Source organism: Python bivittatus, unplaced genomic scaffold (assembly GCF_059951505.1).
Source record: "Python bivittatus isolate LINGU-HERP-01145 unplaced genomic scaffold, Pbiv_v1 ctg000350_np1212, whole genome shotgun sequence".
Taxonomy (NCBI): domain Eukaryota; kingdom Metazoa; phylum Chordata; class Lepidosauria; order Squamata; family Pythonidae; genus Python; species Python bivittatus.
In genome coordinates, this window is record NW_028277074.1 from 36,273,107 (window position 1) to 36,296,702 (window position 23,596).

The following is a 23,596-nucleotide window of genomic DNA, read 5'->3' on the forward strand; positions in this document are numbered from 1 at the left end:
TAGTAAAGCATTATATATGGAATTTATGTCATGTTTCTGAAAAAGGAAGCAACTCCACTATTTTAAACTTAGAAGACTTTTACAAACTTAGCATATTTCTTTCAAAGAGGGCAACTGCACTAGGAAAAATATTGATGGAAGCTAACAGAACATCATTTATATCTTTCTTGATATAGGAAGAATAAACTGTTTGCTAGGATTATTTTGAAAATCACTTTTAAGGAAAGATTTGACTAAGAAGTTCTAAAGTGTCACAGCAAAACAGACAACTTAAATAGGAATGAAATTATGTTAGTTGGCATATCATATAATTAGTTAGACCTGGTGCTACAAACTGATGTGACTTACATATCTTGATTTGCCCTGATTCTTATGTTTCTTGCTATTTTATTCTATTTTATATTAGCATTATCATAGTACAAATTATTAACATCAAACATATTGTTTTAACTATCAAGCTACAGGAATGGAATCATTAAAAAAATCACTTAAACAGGGTATTCTATGTTGATAAAATATTTAATTATTCCAAACAATTAAATGTTTAATTTAGCAATTTACAATATTATTTGTAATAACTATTTACCAGTGACAAGTTTTAGATGTGCTACATTAAGAACTAATTTCAGAAATCAAGTTTCTTAAGTTCTAAGATAGATCTGGGTGTTCTTAAGGATCACAGAGATAATGGGATTCACTCTAAATATGAATGACCAGGATCAAACCCATTACCTACAACAACCAAACTTGTATATTCTGTTCTCTGCAAATAACTACCTGTACTTAAGTAAACTAAAATTTGTACATTAAATCAGAGTTCTGCAGTCTGCATAAACTTTGAATATCAACATTTTTAAAAAGTTCAATTTCTGCTAATCAGAAGAGGAGTAAATAATCTCTCATTTACCTAACTTTACAAAACACTGCACTACAGATCTTTTATGTCTTCCTACTGCAACCCTCCAACTCTAAGAAATGTGCTCTGGACATTCACCCAATTCTCTGAAATTGAGTTGCACTACAAAGAACACCAACTGAACCCCATTCTACTGATGAAAATACACAGCTGGATATAACACCATTTAGCAATAATCTCTGGAAACATTGTTAAAGAAATTATGGATAGATGAAACAATGATGTGTTTTTTTATTAAGCCCAGGTGTCCTAAGTGTCACAGATTACTTATTTCAATACATGGAAGCATTCTTGTTATTTTAAAAAGCATGGGAAAAAAATGGTGCTGACTTAGTGGTACTGAGTTGCAATACTTCACCCATACTAGTCCACTTATTTGTGCCTTCTAAAATGGAGATATTATTACAAGTATGGGTGGCAAAATATTTAAAATTGAAAAACCCCACTTCAAATTTGAAACAGTTGTTTCATACTCAAACCAAGTTCTGTTTAATTCAAAATGGGCTGATTCTATTGTTTGCAAGTGTTTCAAGCTCAAAACACAATTACAAAATAATTGAAACAACTCAGTTCATATATGAAACAGCTGCTTTGAAACTGAAATAACTTTCTAACTCAAAACAGGGTGTTTCCAATTAGAAATAAATTCAAAGTGTTTTGTATTCCATTACTTTTAAGCATATGTTCACAACAATTAGAAACAGTAAGAACTGAAAGATTTTCAGAACAAGTATAACAGTCTTCTGACTCGTATGTAATGCTAACATTGCTGTATATGAGTCTCCATCATTAAAAAAATATCCTAATTTCTTCCAATATGACAAAATTCTAAATTCTCTGCCATTTCTATATGAATTACATTCTTCAAAGAAATGATAGTTATCGCTTTTAACTATTAATGTAGAGATCATTAAGTAGTCATTTATAACCAACATCTTAATTTCCACAGGTAGAAAATTTAAGACAATTTCACAGAATTCAGTATTAAGGCCCTTTTCCCACAACTAGCAGTTCCATTTTCCCCACAATCCAAGCATCATTAAGTTAAAAATAGACATTTCCATTTCCCCTTATTATTTCCTTTGTAGTTTCCAAGCTCTAGGAGTGTTTATTTAATATATCAACTTCCTATGTTTGTATTTTTAAAGGATCAGAATGAAAAACAGACTTAGAAACAATTAGGCTTTGAAATCAGCTCCTTCTTCTGAATTATGTGTTACAGCTTGAATGGTAAAGAATGCATTTTTTGTACCTGGAAAAGGTTACAATAATTGGCAGCACTATAGCTAAATGCCTGCATTCAATACTATTCAGTAAATAATTCTGTATATGTCTCTTTATAATATACAAATAAATATATCTGGGTTTTTGTGGTAAACACTTGAAATCCCGTTATTACAATCTAGTCACATACTAATATAAGGGAGTAATAAGCACAACATACACACAATGCAGCCAAACACAGTACTGTTAACATCAAGTCTAACTTTTTTACTTCCTCATTCCCTAAATTGTTAATTTACCTGTAAGGGATGAAGCTGATGAACTGGGAACCAATGGCTGCCATGCTAGAGAGAGTCATTGTAAGCATATCTCATTGCACTGCACCCTGTGAAACCCACCAAGTGCTCTTACCTTGGAAGCATAAAGTTTAAACTCTGAAGCACAGATATAGTATGTGAATACTCTGCATTGCAGTGGCCAATCAACTATTATGTTTAAGTCTTCATTTTTCTCTGCAGTAAGGATTTTAATCTAGTTGAGTTTCTGAGTATAGCTGACAGCTGATTTAAGGGTTAAATGTTTGGAGACTGATTTACTGATGAGCTCATATTTGGAGGGTTGCCTGCTGAAGGATTCTAAAAAATTCTAAAACTTACATGGTCTTTTATATCATTTTAGTTGATCCTAAAAGTATTGCAAACTGAATTTTAGAATTTTTTTTTTTTAAATTTTTCTGGATCAACATAGCCACAACAGTTCCTTAGAGAAGGTGGTGGTGAAGTACAGTACAGAGACAGAATAGTCAAACATTAAGGACCTTTTGCAGAGCCAGGTTGGGAATGGTGTGTCCATCCTAATGCTCCTTAATCACTCAGGGGCTTTTGATACCATCAATCAATTATCTTTCTGGACTGCCTGTGGGGATGGGGATCGGGGGCACCTCCTTTCTTTGTGGTTGATCCCAACTGATATTAACAGGCAGGAAAGATCAAGCCTGCAGACCCTTATTTTTGAGGTCCCTCAAGTCTCAATTGTCTTGCGCCTTTATTTAACATCTACATGAAAGCAACAGGGGAAATTATTTGTTGGTTCAAAGTCAGGTATCATCTGTATGCTGATGATATCCAACTGTACATCTTGACTCTGGGCTGACCAAGGGATGCTGTCAAGTTCCTGTTCCAGGTCTGGGGGGGGACTTCCCAGGTCTGGCGGGGGGGGAGAATACACTCAGGCAGTTCTGGGGACTATCATTCTAGCTGGTGAGTTGTCTTCCATTTACAGCTCCAGCTCAAAGAACAAATGGCAGCTGTACATACACACACACATCTCCCACCTTTATTTTTTGGGTCAACTCATATATACTTAATATTCCTGCCTTCTATTTTCCCTTCAACAACAATCCTGTGGGTTGGACTAAGAGAGAGCAAGTTGCTCAAAGTCAATCAGCCAGCTTTCAAGCCTAAGGGACAACTAGAACTCAGTTTTCTGGATTCTAGCCAAGCACCTTCACCACTACACCAACCTGGCCATCCAATCTGGAGGCTCTTCAGTTAGTTACTCAACCTCACAAATGGATTACTGCAATGCACTGTTTCAAGCTGCCCTTGTAAACCACTTTGAGGCTTCAGTTGGTCAAGGCAGCAGCAGCACAGGCAGAGATGGGCATGCCCATGTGACATTACAGTACGGCAAGCTGAACTGGTTATCAGTTGGCTCCCAGGTATAATTCATTGTACTGGTTATCACCTATAAAGTCCTTCATGGCATAGGGCCTGGCTTTCTGAGGGACCACATATCTGTAATTGTTTCTGCTCTTCTACTAATATCAGGCAGGGCAGGCGCACTTCAGATTCCTTTGATAAAACAGTGCCAACTATCAGGACCCATGAAACATGCCTGCCCTCTGAAAAAGCATTCCCCCAGAAATCTGTACAGTCCCTCCCTGATGACATTCAGAAAGTCATTAAAACCTTGGCTGTTCCCCCAGGCCATGGGACAGAGAGGCGGTTGAGCCCCTACAGAATGTTTTATAGAATATGCCGTCTGGACACTTATGAACTGTTTTTTTTCTGTAGTGTTCTTGCTTTTTTATATATAAGCTGCCCAGTGTCATTTGGAATTGGCCAGCCATGAAGTTGTATTAAATAAATGAATAAAAAATAAATATGCCAATATTTTAAGTGTCCCATGTTGACTTGATAAAAGTTGCTTATTTAACATCCATGTTACAAATATAATTTTAATATGGACATGAAAAAAGATAAACAAATGTTTTATACATCCATATTCAGTATTACAGCAAAAACACTGTACAACTGAATGTAATCTATTAGAAAAGCACTGTAAATATAGCAAATATATTGTCATCAGATTTTAATACTGAAGCTTTTTGTTGTGCTACATTTTCAGGCAAGGCAATTTTCTACTCTTTAAATACCCTGATGCAGTTCAGTTTCCAAGTGTTATTCTATAGTAAACTTATCAGCTAACAGAAGGAACTGAATCAATTTGATTTTTTAAATGTAGATATTGCAAGAAAAAATGTACAGTAAACTAATAGCATGATTATCAATGATTGCTGGATTATTTTCTCAACTTCTTCAAAAACTTTGCCTAAAAGGACAAATTGGGCATTGCCACCTAATACAGTTATTAATGACTAAGGATGAATGGGAAAGATCTGTCAGATTTTTAAAGAGTCAAAATTGGGTAGAATATTAATACTCTAGAAGTCAGAAAACTTCTGTATGCATCCTTCAAAAGACATTCTTCACAACGTGTGGAACTGTTTATAATGTTCCTTTTTTTGTATCGTTTAAATAGGTACATCTTTTTTCCATGTTGGGGCTGCTTCAGAAGTTGCTCCTTTCTATCTGTCTCTGTGCACACAGGCCTGAAAAAGATATGGCTACTTTAATAGTTTGAATAGGTTTACTTCATCCACACACTGTATCTTTTTCAAAGGATTCCTGTAATTTCACTAGAAATTAATTCCTGTGGAGTGAGATAGAAGGAATTGGTAATGTTTTCCACATGAATGTTTTTCATGTATGAAGTTATTTTGGACTTTAATGCACCCCCATAGTTTAATTATTTAATTTAATTCTGCTAATGAATGAATTAGATGTGATTTCCAGTAATAAACGTAAATATCCTGGCAGCAGTTATTGAACATGGCTAACTAGGTGTGTTTTGTAGATATATAACATTTAATAATATTTAATAGGAAGATAACTGGCAGAAAAGGAAAGTCACCATTAAGACTTGTTGCATCCTACAAGAGATCATCCAAGATACTGCTTGAAAGGCATCCAAACTTCTATACCTGCCACAGTCACTGTTTTCTTATTTGGAATCTGTAAAGAATAGTAAGCATGGATACAAATGTGCAGAAATACATTGGGTTTAATTGTGTACCATACAGTTTGTGTCAGCTTCTCTTCACTAACAGATTCAGTGAAATATACAGTTTGACGAGTGGTACCTAAACTTTTCCATGTAACTATGAAAGCTGGACGCCAAGGCACAGAAGAAAAAGAGGGGATACCTTAGTATTAAGGACTTGGACAGTTATTAATAATACTATGAGCATCAAAAACTCCTGAACCAAAGAAAACCTTAACTCCTGAGAAATAAATAGAAGAGGAAACTCTCATACTTAGAGCGTGTGATGTGAATGAATAGACACACACACACTTATACATACATACATACATACATACATACATATATATATATATATATTTGGTAAGCTTGAGGATAGTAGAAGAACTAGGCAGCAGATAAGGTAAATTGATGGGATCAAAAAGATCACGGGAAAGTCTTTGGGAGAGCTGCATGTATATTACTAGGTTACAATGATGCATTTGTTCGTAACAGTCATCTAGACTTAAACTCAAGTCACTGTCACCTAAATAAATATTAAATATAAAATTTATTCAGAATTATTTTGAAAATTTCTTCTGACTTTTGCAAAGCCTGCCAAATGCTCATGTAAGGTATATAAAATAATTAAAAGAATAGTTTACAATGGATCTTAAGAAAACAGAAGAACAAATTCTAAAGCAGGTAACTTAAGTAGTTAAATCAAATTACACCCCATTCAGGTAGTGCATTAACGTCTTACTGCAGAAGCAAAGACAGATTTGTCAAAACAACCAGTAAACACAAGCCTCAGCTACAAAAATACTCCCCCAAAGAAATTTAATTATGTATAATTAATATATGTATTTCACTTTTCTATTTAATACAGTAGCTACCAAGATGCCAAAGCTCACAGAAATAACATCAGGTAATCTTACCTGCCATGTCTTAGCATACTAATAAAAGTATCAAATATTAAGAAAAGGTAACTTCATATGGACTGTATAAAATGGTATTATACTGTAGCTTTAATAAGAAGTATACAAAGTGCTTCCTATTTTGTTACTTATCCATTGAAAACTATAAAGCAATTTGTGCATGTAAAACAGTTTCCCATAAAGACCAGAAAGTTCAAAGTATCTCAGTAAATATTCAATTTCTTCAATAATTTTTCTGTACCAGATAGAATTTGCTATTCAAAATTATAATGGTTAAGTTATTTGAATTAACTGCTGATTTCACAGTTATGATGAAATCTGCACCCATTTAATGTTTCTCTACATGTTTAGTATATGTAATAACTTTAAAAAATCTCCCACCCAACAGATACCTATAGTATACTAGAGCCTGCCACAGGACTGTTATACTGTATGACAAGAGATAAATCAGGGTTAATTTATCAATATACAATCCCCAAATTAGCACTGTTTTAATTATGGGCTACACTAACACCTACTACAAAGAGCAGGCTGAAGCACGCCAACTACCTCACTGTGATCAAGTACAGAAGTACTTGGCCACAAATGACTGATACAGGATGATGAATCTGTAAACATTTCTTGACTACTACATTGTGTAGCTTTTAAGTGAACAGATATAATAATATACTTTTACAGACCACTGCCTCATATTAAAATATGGATGGAAACATTCATACTATCCCAAAGCATCTCAGTATGAACTCATATTTATACCTATCAGCATGATACGCTTCAACTAAAAGAGAGGTATGCAATATATTTCATGCTGTGGGCTGCAGGTAGCCTTTGAGAGGAATGCAGTGGCCTGAAATCTGAAACATCATAAAGCCAGGAGAAAAAGTAAAATGTCATTTTAAGTTAGTTCATATTTAATTAAATACAGTTAATTATTCTTTTCTACTTCCTTAATAATACTCCAATCATACTGAAATTGTAATTCTAAGCTTAGAGATTGTACACATCTATGCCAAAAGAAGGAAAATTATTTTGGTTGTACAAGTAAGCATTCTGATAAATTACTCTTTTCTGTACCTTGTGGTAGCAAAGATACATTTCAAAATATACACACAAATGCTTCAAAGAAAGTTGATGATTTCCAACTAGTCAAGGTATGTGTCTGTAACATAGGTTCCTGGAACTGACTCATAATAAGAAATAGAGTAAAACCCAACAGGGAAAATCAGGTGTTACCCAAATACATGCTCCCACATCAGATCAACTGCTGCTTCCCTTATTAATCTTCTGTGTATAATCAGCAGCAACATGTAAGAGGTTTCTCTGCAGAAATGCTCTGCATATGGAAGGCTCTTCTGCAAAAAATTAAGCTTTTTTCTCTTCACTGATGTTCTACCAGAAAATGAAGGTAAAGAAGTGTTTGCTATTGCTTACCTATTAAATGTGTTCATTTTTGCTTTTATTTTGCATGTAGTATGCCATTATGTTTAATAAGTTTTTAAAGTAATTTCTTGTATCAGAACAAAAGGTGCAATTTTTTAAAAATTAGTATCGCCATCTGCAATTTTTAGGTTTTCTAGTTGATTGGTGTAATTGGTCTTCATACTTTTTAAGGCACACAGTATTCCGGATCTATAAATAGTTTCTGATATATATTTATATCTTTTAAAAATAGAATACTTACAATTCTTTGCAAATATGTCATATTTGCCAAAAATTAAAGAATTATGAAACTACTTATGCATATCTTCTCAAATATCTGTCCCGTATGTCATGCTGCAAAATGCTTTTGATACTATACACACAGCAAACTCTGCTAGTCAAAGTACATTTCTTATTCCAATTCTTAAGCATACTTAAACTAATGTTATACTTTTGGCTGCAGCAAAAATTTATGAAACTTAATTATGTAATAGACACAAAAATATTATGAAAGGACTGTTTTGAAATGTTAAAATTATTGGAGGTTAGCTAGCCTTATTCTTTCATTAAAGTATAAAAAAAGAATTTTACATATTTTGTTACTTCCTCTAACAAACTCATAACAAATACTTCTGGCAATTATTTAACATTTCATAATTATTTCTGGCAAGGTACTAGTGGCTAATATCCAAGCTCTGTAGTCTTGAAGGCACAGTTCAGTATATGAGAACAAATATTTCTTCTCTTACAAAACCACAGAATACTGACAAATGTTTGTTTTTTTAATACATTAAGTGTTTATATAGTCACACATCTTTTAAGAACATCAGTCACTTGCACAAAATCAAAGGACATATATAATCTTAACATAGTAGTCCTGATATCTATTTGCCAATTTTTTAAAGAGGAATTAATAATTCCTCAATACAATTTTTTTTACAATATAGCACATGAATCCAAGCTGCTACAGGTCAAATCCCATGCCCACTCTCATCCCAGAAACCAAATTTTGTATACTCTATATTATTGTCTTGGCAGCCAAACATACTGATACTTTGCAGACTGTCCAGAATGTAAATTAGACATAGAAATGGCATACACAATTTCCTTTGAAAACACCCTTCTTATCCTAATCACATTCTTGGCATGCACCACATGTTTCGGACTTAGAATCTGCCAAAGACCATTGTAATAACTATAGACCTTGGACTGCTGTTAAGCTCTAAGCACCAACTGTCTTCCAGTCCTGATGTGGATCAGACACAAGGCTGTCCCATTGATTGGAAAAAGGAGAATGAAGCCAGGAATATCTAACCAGCCATAATATTAACCCAGTGGTAATGTGGGGGTGGGGGTCCTTTGTAAAGACCACTCCCCCAAGTTAACTATGGTCAAGCAAACTTAATAGTATTAATGCTCAATAAGCATATCAAAAAGATAAGAGCATACAGATGACTTGTTACCATTCTCATTTTGATCACAAGACACAGCTGTTCTCAGTCTAGTGTCATTCAGATATACTGGGACTACAATTCCCAGCATTTCCAACCAGCAACACCATCATACACATAAAGAACACCAGACTGGAGAAGAATGCAACCCTACTAGATAAATCCTTACAAAGCCTTTCCAAAAAAGATTTGTGTACACTATTAGATGTCCCTGGGCAACCTCAACTTATATTCAATTTCACATGGTCCCTGAAAGCATATTAAAAATTCATCTGCATACTCTACAGGAACCGTAATTTCATCCCTACACACTAACCGCTTGGAAATCCTAGTGACAGCTAGGGATATTGTTCCCCAAAATCACTAGTGAGAAACAAAATTTTAACACAAAAGACAAACTCCTGAACCTATAAAAATGCACCTATGACTTACCAGCAAGTTTTCTAACCATTCTTATGAATCACGTATGTATTTTCAAGATTAGTATGAAAAACTGTAAAAATGAACAATGGATAATTTCACCACTTACATAGTAAAATCATTTAAATAGTATTTCTATAATCTGGAAATTATAGGAATATATTAATGTAACACTGTCCTATTAATACTAAAATGGTCTGGTGTGTAATTAGTTTCAATTTTTAGGCATGGAAAACCAAGCAATTACAGTTCATTAAAAAAAAGCTGATGTGCAGCTTGAATACCTAGATTCATATTCAATATTTAGTCAGTGGCTCTTAGCAGGGACAAATACACAGCTTTCTGACATCCAGCACCAATAAATAAAAAACTGACAAATGCAAAGAAAATGTGGTTTGGGTTCCTTTGTCATTCATACAGGTAAGTTCTTGCTACAGATGATACCTAAGTTTGGACAATACATTTAACTGACCCAACTCCTTTTCTGTGTATGGACAGAATTACTGCCTTAACAGGAGGTTCATTTGTTTGTTTAAACTGTTCAAAGTTTGAAAAGCAAAATTCCCCATAAAACAATCTGATATATCATATACATCATCCTCATTTTTATTATCATAATTTTGCAGTGATAAAGCACACAAAGACTTATGCTCATAAAGATGTGCCTATATGGCTGATACCAATTTTAATGCATACCTAGAGTTTTAAGAATTATTACCTTAGAATTATTTAGCAACATTTCAGATTTCATGTCAAGCCTACAATACTTGATGTGGCTCTGTAAAAAATATTTTCCATTAAGTACACCGGAGAGAAATCAGTCTACTATATAAAGCAATATATTGTCAGTGTCACCGGGACACTGATAACAAAGGCAGGACTGCTTTCTAGTCAGCAGAATCAAGAGATGCTGTCCTAGAAAGCAAACTGCTCCTATTTCAGATCTGTTAAGAACTGCAGCTAAAAGGCAAATCCTATTGTTCTAGCTTTGAATAAAGAACTGGCCACCTCATTCAGGTTAAAGAGAATGATGGAGAACAAAATGGAGTTTTGTTATCCAGGAATTGGGGATGTTCATCCTGTGCAGTACTGCAAAGCTTGCGGAAATGATCCTACACGAACCTAGGGTTTAAAAAAAAAAAGGCTACTTTTAAAGCTAACTTCCCTCAGAGCCGGCACAACCTCTCCTTTCTCAAACTAAAATGGGAACTCGGGCCCTTTCAAGAGGCAAACCGGGGGTGTCAGACTCCAGGCCCGGGATGCTGGAACCCTTCCTTCTTACAAAGATCATAGGCCCCGTTGTGAGAAAGCAGGGCAGAGTCAGGACGCGGAGCTCCAGGAAGGAAGGAAAGGAAGGGAGGGGAAGAAGAATGGGCGCCAAGGACGCCAAACGCTGCCGCTTCGAGGGGGAGGCTTCTCCCCGGCCTTTCTGACCTGTCCCTGGGGTCGATCCACGAAGTCTGCCGGGTGTTGTGGTCGATGTAGAAGACGCGCCCGTCGTAATCCCTCGCCTCCTCCCAACCAGCGGGCAAAGGCAATTCCGAGCTCTCCCGGCCCCGCGGGCCGCTGCCGCCACCTCCGACCGCCGCAGCGGGCACGACAGGCGGCGGCCCCGTCCCTTGTCCTCCCGGAGCCGCCGCCGCCACCGCCTGCTGTTGTTGCTGCTGCTGCTGCTGCCGCCGCCGCCTCCGTCCTCCGCTGAGCCACGGCATGGCTCCGCCGCCGCCGCCGCCCCCCCCGGGCCGCAGCCTCGGCGGCAAGCGCTCTCCCTCCAGCAGCCGCTCTTCGGCCGCGGGGCTCCGAGTGCCCCGCGCCGCCGCCGCCTCCAGTCCTGACTAGCGCGCGGCCCAGCCGCGTGAAGCCACAACCAGGCAGCTCCGGCTGCAGCAGCGCCCCCGCTCCGGATTCACCATTCTCTCGCCCTCCCGCCTCCACCCCCGGCCGGGCCCCGGGACCAGCCCAGCCGCCGCCGCCTCTGCCTCTTCGCCTGCCCCTTCAAGTCGGCCCTGGTTCGTCCGAGGAAGCGGCCGCCGCCGCAAGCTTCCCGCCCTTCCTTCCTGCCTCCGAGCGCGGCCTCCCCTAGCGGCTCAGCCTCGTAGTCCCGTCGGCTCCCATCCCGCCGGCGCCCGCCCCGCCATCTTCCTCCGCTCCCTCCCTCGGCCCGAGAACTCAGCGCCCCCGCCCCGTCTGCGCGCCTCCACTCCGCCCCTTCTCCTGCTGCTTCGGGAGGACCGCCTGGAATCCTTCTCGGTTTCCCGGTCAAGCCGGCGGGCTGGGGAGGCTCCCTCGGAAGGAAAGAGTGGGACGTGGGGCTGGGAGGGGAATCAAAAGTTTGCCCAAGTCGGCTCCCAGCTCCGGCCTTGAGGCCGCAGCGATGATGGAAAAGAAAGGACGGAACTCAGAGAGAGAAAGGGAACCCTGCTTTTCTTTCGGGACGAAGGGAAAGCGGAGCGCTTGCTAAATAACCCGCTTTCCTAGCTGCGCCTGCAAGCAGAGGTACATTTCTGAACCAGGCAAGATACGCGTATCCTCTTCATCGAAGGTGTACCCTGTATAAGTCACGTGGAAAGAGTGCCGCTAACGAGTCCGACTGGTTTAAGGTGCGGTACGCTTTAAATATACTGAAGGTAAAAGAAAGTTGCCAAGGATCTGTAAATGAAGCTGTGGGACATGCAAGAGTCATGACTTCAGTTAGTATAAACTCCTTTATATCGTTCATTCCTGAGGCAGAAACTCCTTTATATCGCATCTTTAGCATACTTAGTTAGCAATCAGTTCAGTGGAATTTATTTTAACTCAGTGCACCCGGGATTATATGCTTAATAATGAAATTACTACAGCTCATCCCACTTTTATTTCTTAAAGGCTCATTGGTTGTTCCTTTTTGGGAAAGCAATTTAGTTAAATGCATGATGGATTTAATCCCTTTCTCTTGTAATAATAACTGATTTGGGAGTCAAGCTGGTTCTTTAACCACTCTATCCTTTTTGAAAGAAATTGAGCTGAATTGTCTGAAGATGAAAAATAAAGTATACTCCTGTGTAACTATCTCTAAAGGAGTCTACATATTTTTATCATTCTTCATGATAATTAAATACAGAGTTTATAAGGTTGGGTACATGTATACGATCACCAAAGAGGAAACAGCTGGATAATTGCTCCTAATTCTGTAGTACACAAGTACTTGTTTTAGTGGTAAAGTATTAGGGTAGCCAGATATTTTTTAATATGATTTCAAACCTGACACACACACAGGGGAGCAGAGTTTAAATCAGAACAGATCTCCTAACAATTATTTCCCTCTCTTCCCTTTCCTGTGACATTTTAAGGTCACAATTCATTTTCTCATACTTTCGCACACTTTTTCCCATATAAGTAATACTGCAGGAAACCCCAAACAGCCTTAATGCCAAGAAAATTATGGAGAGGAAGTTTGGCTTATTTTTTCCTTTCTCTCTAAGGCTACATGAATTTCACAGGAAGCCTCTATTGATAACAGTGGGAAGGTCCTGTGAAATGCAAACAGCAACTTTGGAGCAGTAATGCTTTATCAGGCGTGTGGAGGGGGAGAAAGAGTTAAATTTTCCCTCCTTGACCTCTATGATCCTTGGGATACCCTATAATTATGGGGTAGGCAAGTCTCCCCAGTTTTTCAGGAGGGTGAGAATGAGAGCCGTCCAGTCTTTTCTACCCTTATTGCCAGTGAGATTCTCAAAGCTAAAAATCACATTTGCAAAATTCAGCCATTTTGCTTCTGAACTTGGGCAGCTGCAAGTTGAACACTTCTGCTGTAGCTACAGTTTACATCACAACAGTTGTGTGTTTGTACATTGCTATTGTTCATTGCAGCCAATGTTCCTGTCTAGTTTGGCCCTCAGAAAAACTACTTTCTTCATAGCTTCAAAGGTCTTTGGAAAAGTAATTAACAATTGGAGAAATGAGAGTTCTCAGGATGAATACTGAGATACAGAGATGTACATATCTCGACAAACTTTCCTAAAATGCTGTTAACTGTTGGGAATTCAAGGGGCAGTTTACTTTCCCTATGCCTTGCCATTCACCTACTCCCAGTATTGCTCAGGTGATTTTTAACATTTGTTTAGCTGTATTCTCTGTTTGCTTAGTTCTCTTTAAAAATAGCAACAGTTAAGTCAATAGCCATAATTGTATCTTGAGATAGTGAATTTCATAATTTGTATCATGTCTGTTTTGAATCTCACATCATTCTCCCTCATTAGATGACTTGGGTTTTAGTACTGACAGAAACAAACATAATATTTAGTGTCCTCTATTCATATCATACATATGAGAACCAGTCTGGGCTAATGGTTGAGGTGTTGGAATAGGGATAGGGAAATCTGAGTTCTATTCCTTCTTTAGACGGGAAAGCCAGCTGGGTGATTTTGGACCAGACACTCACTCTCAGCCCCTGGGAAGAAGGTAATGGCAAACCACTTCTGAACATGAGAATTGCACAGACTTGTTTGTGGAGTTGCCTGGAGTCAATGCTGACTTTAAGGCAGCAAAAAACCAAAACAAAACCAATATATAACTTCATAAAACTTGATCTGATGTTTTTTCTCTTTTTCACTTTTTTTCTAAGCAGCCCTGATTATCTTAGCTGGCCTTTTCTAAATTTTTATCTTGAATTTTTAAAATCTCAGTGAAGTAAGTTATCATAGTGTTTTATATTGGCAATTTATTTTCCACCCTTTCCTTAATTTAACATACAGCATATTTTTTTGCCATAAAGGCTGCATGTTTCATTCACGCTTTTTCTTTGAGCTATCTACCATGACTTGTCACTATCAGCTCAGATTCTTTCAGTGTATTTTGTGGACATCTGTCAGAAGACTGAAGCTCAACTGAAAATGGACCTTGTAACATGACAATGACCCTAAACATTCCAGTAAATCCAACAAGAAATGCCTGGAAAAAAAATGGAGTGTTCTGAAATGGCCAAGCCAGAGCGTGGAGCCAAATCCCATCAAGATGCTGTGGGGAATTTGAAATGGCTGGGCATGAAAGAAGCCCCTCAGACATCACATAGATGAAAAAGTTCTGCATAAAGGAATGGGAAAAATTTCTCCCACTCAATGTCAGAGACTGGTAGAAGTGATAAAAAACAGCTACCTAACAGAGGAGGCAATACCAGGTATATTTACCAGGCGTATTTACTTTTTCCACAGAAGGAAATGGCATATCTGTTAATTTTTTGTTGAATAAATGATTGCAAAGTCAATTTGTCATAGTTTTTTATTCAAATACATTACCTTTATTTTATACAGGTAGTCCTCACCATATTTAGTGACCTTTCACAGTTTCAGTGGTGATAAAAAAGTAACTTTATGACCAATCCTCACATTTATGACATTTGTAGGTCTGTAAACCAAAGGAAAGCTGAAGTAAGATCCATACTCACAGTCACAGTTTCACTTAGCAACCACTTTGCTTAACAACCGAGTTGCTGGCCCCAATTGTCACTAAATGAGGACTGCCTGTATATTGTTTGAAGGAAGTTAAAATAATGATATGTCTGCATATGTTAACAAAGAAAAAAACTTTACATCGGGTGTACCTACTTTTTCACATGACTGTAAAATCTGTTGCATTTCTGATATTAACTTGCATATAATTCTGATTTTAAAAAGAATATATATATATATATATATATATATATATATATATTCAGTGTGTGTGTGTGTATATTTGTGTCTTGCTTCTACACATAGCAGTATAAATTGAGCAGCATTTATGTGCTATGAATTACATCTTTAGATCAATTTTAGGGACACTGTTGAATAATTCTGGACAAAGAATGCCACTAAAGCCATACAGAAGAATGTAGATGTTCATTGAAGAAATTAGGAATATATTAATTAGTCAGGATCTGGTTTGTATTCAAAATTTGGTAATGACTAGATTAGATAAATTTGAGATTCGAAGATAACAATATTGTTTGTGAGCTAATTTGAAAAATTTAACCATAGGCTATAATGAAGAAACATCCAATATCTGCAGAAAACAGGAAAACAGTACTTTTTCATTAGAGCAGCCAAAAAGAATCAACTGCTTCAAATCAATTCATTTTTGAAAATGAATTGATTTCCTCTTGCAGCTTTTTTAAGGCAGAAAGAATTTTAAAAGGACAGCAAAGAGCTCCCTAAATTATCCAGCAAAAGTAAATAAAACAATTATGCAGAATCAATGCAGAAAGTGTTCTGCTCCAACTTTAAAATAAAAATTGTCAAAACTATCCAGAAACAAAGGTATAATCTAAGGATGGAAGACTCCATCACCCTTTGATTACCTGATTTTGTAGAATCACAGGCTTGTTGGTATGGCTTACTGGCAAGGTTAGCTTCTTTTCGGAATCAGGGAGTTGGAAGGGGCCATGTAACCCATCAAGTCAATCCCTTGGAAAAATATAAAGTTCTCCTAACAGATGAAACATCCAGAAAAGAGAAATCTAGCATTTGTCCGGGTAGTTGGTTCTAATGTCAAGCTTACAAATAGAAAAAAGTTTAAATCTATTCCATGTCATTTACTTTGGGTTGACAAAGAATAAGGCATTCTGTGTGACATCTTTTCAGATAATTGAAAAGTGACATCATATTCTCCCCCCCCCCCAAACTGGTTCAGTAACGTCAATGGGATTAATTTATAGTTCCCTGATTATTCTCATACTTTTCCATGAGCCTATTCCAGTTATCTTAAAGTGCAATATTTCCATTGAAGCAGTCTAAAAGTGCATTTGCTTTTTGTTGAATCAACTTCTCAGATTTTTTTGTCAATTATTGCCAAGGTAGGCATTCCTCTTTCAATATCTGTGTATTTGATTTGTCTCCTGATCATAAGTTGTTTTTTTCCCCGTTAACATTTCATTCTACTGTTCTAATGTTTGTGTGATCTGCAGCTCCATTAAATATGCTCCTATCTACCTACCTACCTACCTACCTACCTACTGAAGAATATTAGGCAAGGGGTTGAATCTTGCAAAATTGTATTTAATACTTCACCAGTTTGATGCGAAACTGTTGATGAACACTATGATTTCAAGCCAACTCTGTATCCACTTGTCATATTGTCCAGTGCACGCTTAACTAGTTTGTTAATCAAAATGTCATGAGGTATTTTTAAAATGTTTCTGAAAATGAAATATTATATGTGTATAGCGTTTCCCAATCTATTAGGGAAGCTTCTTAATTTTTAAAGAATGCATTTATTCTGACCTGTGTACTTGACAAAATCCGTTGACTTCTGGTAATTATCACATTGTATTCAAGGAATGAATGTATTGCTGTATGTTGTGGTCTAGAATACCGTGTTTTGAGCAATTTGTCCAATGTTTTCAAAAAAGTCTATGTGTGTGAGATCATTGTTGTTTATATTATAACTTGTAGGCCCATAGATGATGGCCAAGCTTCATTTCAAGTTGACTGCCTAAGTGTTGAGACCAAAGCCAAAACGCAGGCCTTTCATTGCAAAGAAGAGACGGCTTGTATTGGATATCTAGAGAAGTGCCTTTGCCCAGATCAGTCATCTCACTGATACAAGGGACAATTAAATAAATGAAACATGGAGGCAGAGCTGGAGCACATTAGCACATGGTCCTTTAACACAACTCCCTCTCCTTTTCCTTTTTATTACTCATCTCTAATGTGTTGAGATTATAAAGAGATTTATGCATGAGCTACAGCTGCAACATTTGGCAAATCTGTAAATCAGGTAATGATTTCTTATATACACAGTATATTACAAGTTCACTCACATTCGATTCATGTATATTCCATACTGTTTTTGTTTACTTAATCTTTTCTCTTCAAAACAGTGATTGTGAAATGAGAAAGACAAGATGGTACCTCCAATCCTCAGTTACTCCCATGAAGAAGCTCCATACAATAAATACCAGGCTCCTCCCCAGAATTTTGCACATTGAGCAAATGTCTAAAGTGAATTTGGCTGCACTCGTAAAGATTGTATCACTTTTTGGTTGACCACACAGTGTGTTTTATGTACAGTGTAGACGAAAGACTAAATGTACGCTGTTCAAAGAGAAGTAACAAAACATAGATGAAAAATCAGATGTGTCTTTCAAAGCTTTCCTATGCTTATGTGAAGTGGAAATCAAAATGAAAACACTGTAATTAATATATCATCCTTGCTGTAAAATTAAGCTGTCATTATTTTCTATCATCCGAGTAATATTAGTATGAATCCTTCTAAGATGAAATTGCCTGGCTAAGTTTCAGCACCTAGCTAGCCTTGTTTGATCTCAAAGGCTAAGGAAGATCAGATCTCATTAGTACTTGGATGGAAGACTACCAGGAAAATTTGGTTGGTTTGGAAAGTTGAAAAAATCCCAAAAGGCAGTGGCAAATTGCTTCCATATTGTGGCCAAGAAAACTATCTGGGAACGTCCATGAAATTGCCAGGTATCATTCTCAAGATGAGCTAGACTTTACTTTTAAAACCAATTTAGCATTACTAATTAACAAGACAATCTCAAAGTTCATATAACAATTATAGCACTTTTACACCTGTGTTTCTTCTATTCCTTCCCCCCCACCCAATACCTCCATGGATTGCTGAACTAAAAAGAGGATTTCCCATAAATTAAAGAATATATGTTTAACATTAGGTATTTTCAAGTCTAAAACTTGTCATAACATGTCAAATTACTACATTGCAATATCTATTCATTTTCCTAAAACAACAATATAAATCCCACAGGTGGACAAACCAGTCTAGTTGGTAAATTTTGCCTCCACTCCTCAAGAAACTGGCAGGATAGAAGTATGGCCTTCATAAGCTTCTCTTCTTCTTCATCTATCTATCAGTTCTACAAAGGGATTCCTCCTTTTAGCTGAATAAAGTTTAGTCTTTCTCTTTTCTTATTTGTAACATATCCACTTCTGATTACAATTCACATGCTGGGGTATTCATATGATGGAACTTCCTTTCTCCTCCCTCCCCCTCAGCCCTCATAGAACAGCTTTCAAACACCTGTCTAGATCTTGAAGGGCTGGTATTGTTTATAAAGTTAAAACACATGGCCTTTCCATGACAAAGGATGTAAACAAATAGAATGGAATATAAGAGAGGGAAAACCTTACAGATGGGTGATAAGAACAATGTCTTGGCAGGTTCTTGTCATTTTTTTCAATCACCAAACCTCAACTGTAATATAACCACTTAGAATTTATGGCGTGAGAAGTAACTCTATTGGCTGGATTCATGTATGGTGATAAAATATTACATACTGAACATACTGTCATGGTCTAGTTCCCTACTGTTTGGTAATGAAGCATTATTTATAGACTTGAGTATTTGGTTTTATAGATTATGATAGCAAAACCAAAGCAACCACATTATGTCTAGCAAGATGTTCAAACCTCAGTTTCTTCTGATAGCCATAGATTTCATATATTACTGAAGTAACATAGGAAGAAATAAACAATCCCTTGCTTGTTCCTACCATTGAACTTATATAGGATGATACTTCAATTTATTTACTTGAGATGCGGTCTTTCTGTTTAAAAGGAACGCTCAAGACACCTTACGATTTAAAACAGTATAAAATACGCAAAGGAAAAATAAACTGGTCTTTAAAGCCAAGCTGAAGAAACAGGTCCTGCTCTTTTTACCTTTAGAAAAAGGCAAGTCACAAGGGAGAACATTCCATCACTTGGGAGTGAGGCAGGAGACGATCCTCTTGAGTACCTGATAGACAAGCCTCTGAAATCAAGGGCACCTTCCAAAGGACATCTGCACATCTTCTTATCCAGACAGGTTTGTTACAGAAGAGGCAGCTCTGGAACAGTTGCTGCTGATGTATAGCAGTTATGCAAATAGGCCTCTTCACACAGGCACCATCTGTGATCCAGTGACAACCAATCAAGGATGCTTGTCTGTGACAATGGATTAACACAGTGTTCCCCCATGCTTAGATCACTGACTCACTCAAACAGCATACCAAATCAAGTGTGTACCCAAATCATTCCCTCCTAGTTTTCTGTTGTTTTTTCTCTCTCCCTGAAACAGCCAGCAGCCAGCTCTGTCTTCATTGACATGTTTAGCAGTATTTGAAGCAAATGCTTCAAAAGGTGTGTTACACAACATGCAATTATGTGTATAAAGCACTTCTCTTCAATCTGTTAAGGCAGCCCCTCTTTTTTCTACTACTGTAGCTGCTTCAGAACTGCTACTGGTTATCTTTTCATACAGATTCCAGCTTTGCTGGAAAATTATTTGAAGAAAAGGATTTGGTGTGCAATCCTGTGCATTGCAAAGCATGTTTTTTTTAAGCATTTGCATGGCCCTAATGCCTCTTGTATCTGTACTGCTGCAAATTTTGAGATACAGTCCTAGAAATAGCTCCCTTTTGCAGAAGTGAAGTCACATTTTATACATGTTATGTACAGTATATATGTTATGTATAACATAGAAATACACAACTATCATGAACCAAAGAAATTACTGTAAATAATTCTAATTGTTGAACACCTAGCAATACAAGATCTAAATATGCACAAAATAAAAGAATTTATAAAACTAGATATATATTATTATGGAAATCTAATATTTATTATATAGTAGATATCCAAAAACAGGAAACAAAGATATAAAAATGTATATTTTATGGACACACCTATATATAACAGCGTGTGTGAGTGTGTGTGAATAGTAAACATAATAGATATTCATGTTGATAAATTTTACATATGTGTCTTAAATTTTAATGCGTTCATAAATAGCTTATTAATTTTATTTAAAGTTCTCATTAAATGAATGTTGCTTTCTTCCTCCATGTTTCCTTTAGCTTTGAAGTATATTACTATTGCATTGGATAAATCTTAAATGTTCACAAACTTAATGGAATTCAGACTGGTAAATTAAAGTGCCCCATATATGGCTATTGAGCGAGGAGTCAAAACAGGCAATTTTTGGTAGCGGCTGGATTCTTGAATTAGCTGCCTTGCACTACCACCTTGTGGTCATGATGGTTCATTATCTCATGCTGTTTCCTGTCCCATTATAGAGATTACAGTATTTTGGGTGCGTTACAAAACATTTGGAAGATGAAAGTAGAATTGCCTATTGAATTGCTGACAGTTGTAAGTATTCCCAGGGGTAAAATGGAAATTTCAGTGTTGCTACTCACTGCTTCATTGACCTTCCTAGCAGCAATACAGAATTCTAAATATATATAAATATTTTAATCTGGAGAGAATTGGCATAGATATTGATATAAATCTCTCCTCAATTACTTAAAATTACTTTCTTTTGAGGCTATTTTCAGGTATTATTTTTATTTTAATTGTTCTTTTCAGTACACTGCACTAAGATTTTTATTTCCCACTAACTCATTCAAGAAAGATATCTTTTGGATTAAAAATTTACATGGGAGTATGTTAAAGCTCACTTAATGCCATGCTAGGTTTTTCACATGGCAAAGTTCTTAGTTACTTCTGTTATGGTCAAAGACCAAAGTGAAGTATAATTTTAAAACAATTAAAAGAGAAGAAAACATTGCGAAAAATAAAAATGATAAAATTCTGAAAGTGTAAAAGACACCAAAATTAATTTAGAGTATTACTAAAATGCAGAAGTGGTAAAATACATTATAATTTTAAGCTACTTAAGTGATAGCCCTAGAAAGATAAGCATGAATAAATGAATGTAAATTTGTTTGCTATCACTGACAATATGGTAAAATCATAAAATGATAGTTTAAAATTCTGCTTTCTGCATTCCTAACATTCAAAATGAGGGAGACTATGTTATTTTTGTCATAAACAGCAATGGCAATTGAGCAGAAGTTAGCTACTTTTCTGTTTGGATGAGAAACAGAACTTCACTATCCAGATTCTAACATCCTTGAGCATCTCTCTTTAAGAAGTACTTTTAAAAGTTCAGAACGTTACAAGGATGTTTCCCATGAACCTGTACATCCTTGGTCCTAATCCTCCACCTTAATTTTCATGGATTGTCCATTTTCAAATTGGTTTTGCAAGGTTTTTACAGCACTGCCTTTTGTATGCCAGAGAAATGTGCAGCCACTGCTATTTGTTGTTAACTTGGTTGTTGTAGGCATATATTAGATGGTGTACACAAAGAGTACCAAAGTGTGTATGCGTCCATATGTAAACAAAAGCCAAGGTTTTAGTGATAAGAAGAAAATAGTAAGCTCAAAGCTTTCACTTTCTTGTGTTATGATTTATATTGTTAACATGCAATGGATACAGACACACTTTGGTACTCTTGTACCAAAGTATGTATATAAATGTGGAGAGAAACTTGATTGGGTTTTTGTTTGTTTATTTTTGGTATATGAATACACACATAAAAATATAACAATATTACAAGATATATAGACATGCATACACACACACTCAAACATACGCACACAAGCAAGTATATGTGAGCATTATCATTCCTATTTTCTATTCTTCTCTACCACTGGAACTCAGATATAGGAATCTTCTTGGCTGTATTGTACAAGCATTTAAAGAAACTGTCTCTGAATTTTTTTTTAAAGTTTCATTTTTAGATCTAAGGTAGTGGAGATATGCACATTTTAAAAACTGAAATAAATGACCCATGCATTTTTTACTTGATATATTTGATTCTGTTTTCAGACCAAAGCTTAATTTATTTTTAAAGGATAAGACAAATCAATGTTTGTTTAAAAATACCTTTATTAGTTGCAGTCAGTATACATAAGAGCTGTTAATTGCACAGCAATATAAATCTTTAAGTTTGTCAAAACTGATTAAATGGTTTGATTGCTGTTTAAAAGCTCTAGGTAACTTATTTAACTCATTCATTGTATTTATGAGTTAAAATGGTCTATATATGACCTGAGAGACCTTTTTCCATTCTTAAAGCATGGTAATTTAGAAGGGGATTCTCTTCTATACAGGTATAATTCTAATAGCTCTAATTCCAATTGTTCTCATGAGAATTACCTGAAATATTACACAAAACCCACTCATGAATAACAGAACACCTGACATAATTCCTAAATAAATAGCACCTCCATTTCTTTGGGTAATGGGCCTTGAGGGCAGATGAAAGGAAGAGGGGAAAGGAATGCTTTCGTTTCTTAATACAGAATAGACATTCCAGCTAATGGGAACAAAGACACAGATGCTGGAAACCACATAAAAGATGCCTCCAATAAAAGGCAGCCATCTAATCTGGATATGTCTTCGATAAAAAGTGTTCCATGGAAGGAGGAATGCAAAAAGCAGTCCCCAGAATGCAAGGAATGAGCCAGTGAACATCAAGATCTGACCAAGCTTCATTTCTACTGGGAAGAATTTTTCATAAAAGGCAAAATCATGACAACAGACTAAAGTGTAGTTATCAGGCTCTTTTAAATTAGGAGGAAAACAGATTTTCCATATTCCCACCCGAGTGACGCCAGGCCTATAATGGCTTGTTTTTTCAATAATCCACAACCTCCAGTCTGTGTGCTTTAGTGTAATCAGCGAGAAGAAGCAGCCTGTACATCCAGTTGAAAATCCAATTAGCTGCAGACTATACACTGCCTCAATTGTCATTTGTGCCTCAGTTGACATTTGTGGATATGGTTCATGAAACATTACACAAAAGCGAAGAGTGCTGAAAAATATTTGATGAATAATTGTTGTAATTCTTTGATATTTTATTCCCATTTACCACATTTATAACCAGGACCAGTACTAATATCATGTACATCATAGTACTATCATAGATCTATTCAGTAGCTTGAATTAGCACTAACTGAACATCGCTCTTAATGCTTTGAATGTCTTTTAAAAAACGTTCTAATTAATATTGTTACGTTACTATATTAATCATTCTAACCTTTCTTTTTT

General features: G+C 36.5%; 2 protein-coding genes and 1 long non-coding RNA gene across 5 annotated transcripts in view; 1 reads left to right on the plus strand and 2 right to left on the minus strand.

Moving 5' to 3' along the window:
• The window catches only part of WWC3 (WWC family member 3), a 75,486-nt gene extending 63,740 nt beyond the window's left edge, over nt 1-11,746 (minus strand). For both annotated transcript variants that reach the window (XM_088144940.1, XM_007434757.3), the window contains exon 1: nt 11,166-11,746. In XM_088144940.1, coding sequence (XP_088001066.1) covers nt 11,166-11,443 — 278 coding nt within the window. In that variant the 5' untranslated portion in view covers nt 11,444-11,746. The remainder of the gene's footprint in view (nt 1-11,165) is intronic.
• Nucleotides 11,747-11,788: 42 nt separating this feature from the next.
• LOC148215156 (uncharacterized) lies at nt 11,789-20,252 on the plus strand. Of its 2 annotated transcripts, none has more exons than XR_015796840.1 (3): nt 11,789-12,255; nt 14,465-14,886; nt 17,135-20,252. It is a non-coding gene; the product is annotated as an uncharacterized LOC148215156 (long non-coding RNA). The 2 variants fall into 2 exon arrangements; XR_015796839.1 differs by having other exon boundaries at nt 12,040-12,255; nt 14,465-17,459; nt 17,563-20,252.
• A 374-nt stretch (nt 20,253-20,626) lies between these two features.
• LOC148215157 (claudin-34-like) lies at nt 20,627-23,299 on the minus strand. Its single transcript, XM_088144460.1, is given in 2 exon segments — nt 20,627-20,770; nt 22,703-23,299. Coding segments are annotated over 2 exon segments (741 nt in total).
• Nucleotides 23,300-23,596: the final 297 nt, after the last annotated feature.